Here is a 9172-nt window from a genome sequence, read left to right as displayed (position 1 = left end):
ATGCTGTGGCTGTGCTTTAGCCTTTAAATCTGACATAGATTTACAATAGAGCTAAATTAATGAACCAATCTAAGCACTCCACAGAGCTTCTGTTTCTACACTAGAAAAATCGCATAAGTTTGCAAAATACACACTCAAGTGTACATGTAATATACTTATATATATATATAATATATATATATATATATATATATATATATATATATATATGTAATATACATATACATGTATATATATATATATATATATATATATAAATGCACAAAATCTTTCATGCAAAATATTTCAACACATATATATGTAACACACACACACACACATATATATATATATATATATATATATATATATATATATATATATATATATATATACATATATATATATATATATATCTTTCATGCAAAATATTTCAACACATGACTTTCTCAAGTGAGAAAATTGTTTATTTTCTAACATTAGATACAATGTCAATGACTAACTCGGTCAATGTAATGGAGTCGGTCCGAGATAGCGACACTAATGTTAGGCTACAGACTATACTATAGGATAGATCGGAGTATATATGGATTTTCTTGGTGCTTGATGCTGTTAGTACACCCACTGACTTTAAAATTACCTGTGACACGTCTTCCCACAGCCAGAAAACTGCTTGTTGTTGCAGCCAAATGCTGCACACGTCGGCATGTTTACGTGGTGATTCTGTGAGAGTAGGGAGTAGCAAGTTGTCCGGCCAGTGATTTCAGTTTTTTCTGACAATCGGCTATCCAGTGAATAAATAGAGATCAGTGGTCTGTGCTCATCTGATGCAAGTATGTTGTGATTAAAGTGGTTAAAAGATAAAATCTTAATCAGTTTGAATGTAATTTGATTCCTCTAGCTTATTGTGCTATTATCAGATGTAGGTTGGACAATCATTTAACTTTGTGCCACATTACAGACAACTGAGGAATGAATTATTAACAGTATAAATGGAATGTATCACACAACATCCTCTTTTTTTCATCCTTAAATACATTTTTTCATTGTAGACTTAAGGAGGGCAGAAAATCTGAATGTAGTTTCTCCAGGAGCTGCGTAGATATCTTTATATTCATTTTGGGTCATTATTTTCCAGCCACTCAGATTGCTCTGTTTTCTATTATATTTTCCTGAACAGTTAAATCACAGTATTTGCTACAGAGCTGCAAAAATTGGTCATAGACTTCCAACTTACAAGTCTTGCAAATCCGGCATTTTTATGTCTCTGAGTGATGATGCAGTTCAAGCTGAAGGAAGCCATTGCTACCAATGGATAAGTTATTTGTTGTGCATTACATCGTCCCTCAGCATACTACAAAAATTGGCCGAATGGGGTGGTGTTCTACTTTTGACCTATTCTCGGCATCCCCTGGTTCTTTTATCTGATAATGGGGTGTTTCTATTGTATACTTCTGTAGTAATAAAAAGAATCTTCCAACCATAAATATATTTTACCATATTTTATCTTAAAGGCAGAGGAATGTTTACAGATTCAGTATTGGGTTCTCATAACAACACAACGCAACCGGTATCTGAGACCCCCATCAGTTCTCACAAACAGACATTAAATACTAAGCATGTATCCACCCATTCAGGGCATTCCCTGTATGATATCAGCGTTCCATTTATCACATTGGTGGAGAAGATCTGTAATGCAGACGTCCTTGCTGACACATATCCCCCATAACAGTCATTCTGTCCAGTCTGAGTATGTCAGACACTTTGCCTCCAGAGTCAGTTTATCTGTAATTTCCATGTCAACCAATCTTGCAGTCCAGTCTCTCTAATCTCATTAATCTCTCTCTAAAGCCGGAGTGGAACGCTCTGTGACCCTAGAGGAGGTGAGGGGTGTGAAGTGCCTCCTTTAGATTGAAAGAGACAGCAACAAAACGAGATGCACATTGACAAACCTCCATACAGATGCAAAAGAGGGGCTCTGGGGCAACAATAACAAGGAATTCAGACCAAAGCATTGCAGTTCCATTTTATATAGACCCTAATTAAATGATTTAAATATGAAAATGAAGGCCTTTAAAGTCCTCCAATTTCTTTATCTCTTGGGTCCCTCTCATTCACACACATGCATTCTGTCTTGCTATGGCTAACGTTCATTCTTCATGTTCCCAGGGCAAACCTTCATCTCTCGAGATCTCTGTTTTCACCGTAGACCACAATGTCATTGGCAAACATCATAATCCATGGAGATTCCTGTCTAACCTCATGTGTCACCCTGTCCATCACCACAGCAAACGAGAAGGGGCTCAGAGATTATCCTTGATGCATTCTCATTTCCACCTTGGACTCCTCTGTCACAACTACAGCACACCTCACCACTGTCTTACAGCTCTCATGCATGTCCTGCACCACACCAACATATTTTTTTTTGCTAACCCAGACTTCCACAGCTCCTCTCTCAGCAACCTGTCTTATGCTTTATCTAGATCAACAAAAACTCAACGCAAAAACCCTCTCTATACTTCATCAACATCTTCAAAGCAAATACTGCATCTGTAGTCGTTTTTAGCATGAACCTATACAGGTGCTCACAAATGCTCACTTCTGATCTCAGTCGGGCTTCCGATACTCTTTCTCAAAGCTTTATTGTATGACTCAACTTTATTCTTCTGTAGTGGCCACAATTACAACTCACAATACATTTTCTACTATGGGATGTTGATATTTGTGCGAAATAATGCTAAAAAAGGGTTCCAAGGTAATGAAAAGAAAAAAAATATATACCAGAAACATATTACTGGCACTTCAGGTGAATGTAAATATTCCACAAAAAAACTACTAAAACGTGTATTTGTTAATATATCTATGTTTGAAAACACTGAATAGTATTTTACATTTTTTTAATTTAACGTATGAAGGGAACAGATTCTTAAAAACTGAATTTTTCTTAAACTTTATTTCAATTCACATTAGTCTTTGTTAGGTTATGGTTCTTAAGTTTCTGGCTGAGCGGAATGTCATGTGTTGTTACGAAATCAATTTGCCATTAGTTATGTATTAACTAACCAAAGCTTTGCAAAAAGGTGAGCTGGAAAGGCAAACAGCTCCTTTTTCCTGGAATCAAACGTCCAATAAAATCCCTCCCTCTTTTCCCACACAAATCAGGGCTCACAGCAGATTTTCTGGTTCCTCCCCTATAGCAGAGCTCACTGCTTGGGTGCAGTTAAACTGCTGTGGTGCAAAGAGGAAGAGCTGATAAGGCAACTTGCTGCATATTGTTGGTAAATGGGAGGGTAAAAATGGGTTTGGCTTCTGGAGTGACGCATTTCTTTCCATGGAGAGAAATGAAACTTTGGAGATTCTCACTGCCGTTCAGAGCTGAAATGGAGCTGCCAGGAAATCAAATGGATTCTGTAAAGTTCTGCTGCGCCATCTGTTTGGACCTGCTGAAGGATCCGGTGACTATTCCCTGTGGACACAGCTACTGTATGAACTGTATTAAAGGCTTCTGGGATGGAGAGGATCAGAGGAGAAGCTACAGCTGCCCTCAGTGCAGACAGACCTCCAAGCCGAGGCCTGTTCTGGTGAAAAACGTCATGTTAGCAGAGTTGGTGGAGGATCTGAAGAAGACTGGACTCCAAGCTGCTCCAGCTGATCACCACTATGCTGGACCTGAAGATGTGGCCTGTGATGTCTGCACTGGGAGGAAGATGAAAGCTGCCAAGTCCTGTCTGGTCTGCTTGGTGTCTTACTGTGAGAATCACCTCCAGCATCATTATGAGGTCCCTGGACTGAAGAAGCACAAGCTGTTCAATCCCTCCAAGAACCTCCAGGAGAACATCTGCTCTCGCCATGATGAGATGATGAAGACCTTAATGTCTGAATTTGAAACAGTCTCAGCTGCAGCAGAAAGGGCTGAGAAGCAGAAGGAGCTCCAGGTGAGACGACAAAAAATCCAGCAGAGGATCCAGGACCAAGAGAAAGATGTGAAGCTGCTTCAACAGGAGGTGGAGGCCATCAATGTCTCTGCTGATAAAGCAGTGGAGGACAATGAGAAGATCTTCACTGAGATGATCCGTCTGATCCAGAAAAGAAGCTCTGATGTGAAGCAGCAGATCAGATCCCAGCAGGAAACTGAAGTGAAACGAGTCAAAGAGCTTCAGGAGAAGCTGGAGCAGGAGATCACTGAGCTGAAGAGGAAAGACGCTGAGCTGGAGCAGCTCTCAGACACAGAGGATCACAACCAGTTTCTCCTCAACTACCCCTCACTGTCAGCACTCAGTGAGTCTACACACTCATCCAGCATCAATATTCGTCCTCTGAGATACTTTGAGGATGTGACAGCAGCTGTATCAGAGCTCAGGGAGAAACTACAGGACATCCTGAGACACACAGGGACAAACATCTCCCTTACTATCACTGGAGTGGAGGTTTTATTGTCAGAACCAGAACCAACGACCAGAGCTGGATTCCTAAAATATTCACAGGAAATCACTCTGGATCCAAACACGGCACATAGACAACTTTCACTGTCGAAGGCGCACAGAAAAGTGACTTTTATGAAGAAACCTCAGTCTTATTGTGATCATCCAGACAGATTTACATTTTATGATCAGGTGCTGAGCATCCAGAGTCTGACTGGACGTTGTTACTGGGAGCTGGAGAGGAGAGGTGACGCAATTTATGTTGCAGTTTCATACAAGGACATCGGCAGGGATGGGACTTCAGATGAATGTGTGTTCGGATTCAATAACAAGTCCTGGGTGTTACATTGTTACACAAAGGGTTACACATCTTTGCACAACAGAGTTAAATCTCCAGTATCATGTCCAGTTTCCTCCAGAATAGGAGTGTACCTGGATCACAGAGCAGGTATTCTGTCTTTCTACAGTGTCTCTGACACCATGACTCTCCTCCACAGAGTCCAGACCACATTCACTCAGCCTCTACATGCTGGAGTCAGGCTTTTTGATGAGGGAAACTCTGCTGAGTTCAAAATACCTGAATAGACCAACACAGAGAGTTTATGTTTAAGTCAATGAGATGTGGTCAAGCTAGGATGATTTTGTATAGATGATCTTTCTTCTTGACTTTTATCGTTGCAGTCTAGTCTCTCTCTGTCCTAATTCAGGGGTTGCATGCTTCGAAGGACCTGGTATATGTGGACCGCGAAAGAGAGAAGACCGGGAGAGATCGGCTTGTGAATTGGGACGGTTTGGCTTCCAGCGGCTGTCCCTGCCCTTACCTTAGCACATGGTGACCAAGGACATGTGGTCCTTGGTCACCATATTTGTGACCAAGGACCACATGTGGCGCCCACGAGCCTGTTCTAAAAAAAATAAGCCCAATCCACCAGTGAGCTGATTCTAAAACTTTATTTTATTCTTACTCTTCTTGTTTATTCACACTTGCAACTATATAGATTTAAAAACGCAAAGGTTAATCCCGTTGTCTCCTCTGTAAATAACTGTACACGGGTTTTATTTGACCCTTTAAATTTTCATTATAGCTCGCAATCTTTTATTTAAAAATGTTGCTTTATCGTCTTTTATTAGATTCTAATTCATTAATTAGCCAAAATGTTTGATTTTGTGTTGATATAGAAAAATACCACTAAACAAAGTTTATTGAAGACACATACCATTATTGTAATCTATTAGTAAAACATTTTCAAACTTAAACAGTAACCCCAAAATGTTCCAAGGAAAGCTTGAACCAGTTTATTTGTAGAGAATATTAATAATAATGAACAAACCAAACATTAACGTTTGATATCTGAATTATTTCTCTTTGCGGAGAGCCAGCGGGAGTTAGAAGGCAATGTGCCGGGAGGAACTTCTCTCCTGAAAACCTTTTAAATGTTACTTTGATGTCACAGAAAGCGTAATATATTCAACTTTATTCACAGCTTTTCACTCCCCTTTCATCATTGCTGTTTCCACCTAAAAGGTTCTCTTCGACCCGCAATGAATCATGGGATAGGGGTAGCAATGAAAGGTACACCGGACCTATTCTTCAAATTAGGGAAATGAAGGACACATTCGTCTGCCGCATTTTAAGCCGCGTTGTGACGTAATTGGCCTACAAATACGTACTTCGAAGGATGCAGCCCCTGAATTGAGACACAGAAAACATTTCTAAAAAACAGTAAATGTCGTGTCTACTTGTTTGACCTTTCCTCATTCAGTGGATCTGAACACCTAAAATCCAGCCACACGCAGACTTTTGACTGCTGTCTTCAACTACCTTGAAAATATGCTTGTTGGGCTTCTTGGTTCAGTCCAGAACCTTTCGTTCCCTGCTGGGGACATCTATGTGCCTTTAATTATCTGAGCTTGATCATAAGACTATACAAATGGTCTTATGATCTATCAAATGACAGAATCGGATTCATTTTAAAACAACACAAATAATAGTCAAAGCAAAGTTTTCTTCCTACTAAAACACAGAGAGGGAAGGGATGATATAACTGAACTGAAACTGAAATTGATGTAGAGCAAAGCAACTTTAAAGATAATTAGCATTTTTTTCCCCAGGAATGAAACAATGGAATAGTAACAATTGATTTTAAACATATTAAAACAGAAGTCAGTTCAGAAGACTATACAAAATGCACAGCATAAAAATATAAAAAGGGAAGAGCAGATTTGGCTGTGAAAATTGAATATAATTAATGCATTTAAATTGTTATGTTTTTGCAATATGTAACAAAATCAAATGGGTTTTAATTCAGAATTTGATTTGAAATTATTTCGTCTTGCAAAGACGGTTTGAAGTTCAAGACAAGTCATGGGTTTAGGTTGAAATTACTTTGAACATTACCAGGGATTATGTTCCTGATCTTCCTTCTTCACATCATTTCCATGAAGGCTGTAACCCCTGTGGATGAACCTTTAGCACTAAAAGGTTTCATCCGTGAACATGTGATGACTACACAAAGAAAAGATATAGTTTATTAACTCATTGCAAAGGCTGACGACATAAATAGACTTTTTCCTCTGTTAAAACACCTGTTAAATTAGTTTAAACTAGCAGTCTATAAGATGATTACAGACGAGTTAAAACCTTCTTACATTTGAAAATGTTCGCTGCTACGCCAAATATTCATTTTTAAATAGGACAATGTCTATCCAATGACATTTACTCAAAAGTAGACTTTGGTGCATCACGATCTGCTTTGAATACATGTATTAAAACTGGCTAGAAACAGCATTTCTTCACTGTACGACTTGTTTGGGCCCCGCTGGTTTACACAGTTTTGATCTGTTTGATTTTTGTGTATGGATCCGGTTTTATTGTGAATTATCACTCAATGTATTATTTTTTTTATTGAATCAATGTCATCTCAAGTATTTAAAAATCATTTCATCTTTGACAGTTAGGTTAACAGTATTATTCTACTACTGCTGAGTATTTTAGAAATCTTTGATTATCCAATTAAAGCATTACACTGAAAACCACCCATAAAAACTGCCTAAACTTTTATAATCTGTTATTTTTTTAAATCTGATGATCAATTCAACATGTTTTGGTTTTAAATTGTAAAAATAAGTCAATGTAAATTCAAAGGAAATAAAATGATCTAAGATCCATCGACTGATGTGTTCTGACTGGGTTCACCATGTGGTTTTACTGGAATGAGTTCCTGGAACCAGACAATAATCTATGTTTTTTTTTTCTTACTAAAATGGTTGATAGGCTTTTCCAATTGTAGCACATATACCAGCGAGGGTTCAGATTTAGCCAGAGTTGTTCCCAAGTCTAAGTAATGATTCGGGTGGAAACAAGGCAAGACAAATTTATTTATATAGCACAATTCAGTACAGAGACAATGCAAAGTGCTTTACATGATTAAAATACAGGAAAATAAAACAGAATAAAAGCAAGTAGGAATAAAATGTAGAAACAAAATACAACATTAAAAACAGTTGGACAAAAAAAAGTTGAACTAATGATGTTTCAGTAAAACAGTTTAATTAGAACAGTTGAAGGCAATCCTAAAGAAATGTGTTTTTAATCTTGATTTAAAGGAACTCAAGCTTTCCGCACCTTTACAGTTTTAAGGGAGTTTGTTCCAGATAAGTGGAGCATAGGAACTGAATGCTGCTTCTCCATGTTTGGTTCTGGTTCTAGGTATGCAGAGCAGGCTGGAACCAGAAGACCTGAGTGGTCTGGATGGTTGATACACTGATAACAAGTCTGTGATGTATTTAGGTGCTAAGCCATTTAGGGATTTATAGACTAACAGAAGTATTTTAAAGTCTATTCTCTGAGATACAGGGAGCCAGTGGAAGGACTTTAGAACTGGGGTTATGTTCTCTACTTTCTTAGTCTTAGTGAGGACGCGGGCAGCAGCGTTCTGGATCAGCTGCAGCTGTCTGATCCACTTTTTAGACAAACCTGTGAAAACACAGTTGCAGTAATCAATTCTACTAAAGATAAACGCATGGATTAGTTGTTTCAGATCCCGGAAACAGGCTCTAAGCTTTCCACAACACAATGGGTAGAGTTGCAGGGAACATAACTATTAATGGCCTCACCTCTGAACAGGACACTGTCAACAGGAAGGACCTCTAGAAGATACTATTTAAACATACAAGTCATTAAAGACTGGACTGAACCTTTCAACAAACAGAATCTGAAAACACTTTGTGTAAATATGAGTAATTGTTACGCCCCATGGCCCGTACTGCCCCTGTCCCCTCGTACTTTTTTCTTTTCCATGCCTTTCCATGCTGGAAGTTTCCTCCTATTAATATACCTTCAGCTGCTGATTGGCTGCTTCACTTCTACTGGTGGAGTCCCAACCTGGCCTCCAGGGTTACCTGCTCAAAGATGATTGGCTGGAGGACACTTGGAGAGCACCGCCCACCCAGCACCTGCTGCCAATGAGGAGGCCAGATAAATGAGAGGGACATTTCTAAGCCAGCCCCACAGATCAGCTTCATGTGCAGTGTGATATTGTTTGCTTGCTACGCTGGGTTTTCTGTTTTCAAAGGCTTTGTTTCAGGGATTTCTGTGTCGTCTGTAGCTGAGATTGTGTTTGGGAAACCTCTAATGGTGGTTTGAGCCGCTGGTTTTAGTTTTATTCTTCTTCGTAATTCGAGTGTTTCACTTTTGGTTTCAATTAGTATTGGTTCACTGTCAAGAAGAGATGCTTTTTTTTTTTTACTGTGTTTTAGTTCATTTTTGAAGA

The 9172-nt window shown here is 38.8% G+C and overlaps 1 protein-coding gene across 1 annotated transcript; it reads left to right on the top strand.

Annotated features, from left to right (window-relative positions):
* Positions 1–3207: 3207 nt before the first annotated feature.
* Positions 3208–4990, top strand: LOC118565825 (tripartite motif-containing protein 16-like). The gene has a single exon (XM_036146857.1). The coding sequence runs from the start codon at positions 3276–3278 to the stop codon at positions 4983–4985; it is 1710 nt and encodes a 569-aa protein (XP_036002750.1). The 5' UTR covers positions 3208–3275; the 3' UTR covers positions 4986–4990.
* The last annotated feature ends 4182 nt before the right edge of the window (positions 4991–9172 follow it).

Source organism: Fundulus heteroclitus, chromosome 14 (genome assembly GCF_011125445.2).
Source record: "Fundulus heteroclitus isolate FHET01 chromosome 14, MU-UCD_Fhet_4.1, whole genome shotgun sequence".
Classification (NCBI taxonomy): domain Eukaryota; kingdom Metazoa; phylum Chordata; class Actinopteri; order Cyprinodontiformes; family Fundulidae; genus Fundulus; species Fundulus heteroclitus.
Note: the sequence above shows the minus strand (reverse complement) of the source record. Positions and strands in the feature narration are given on the sequence as shown.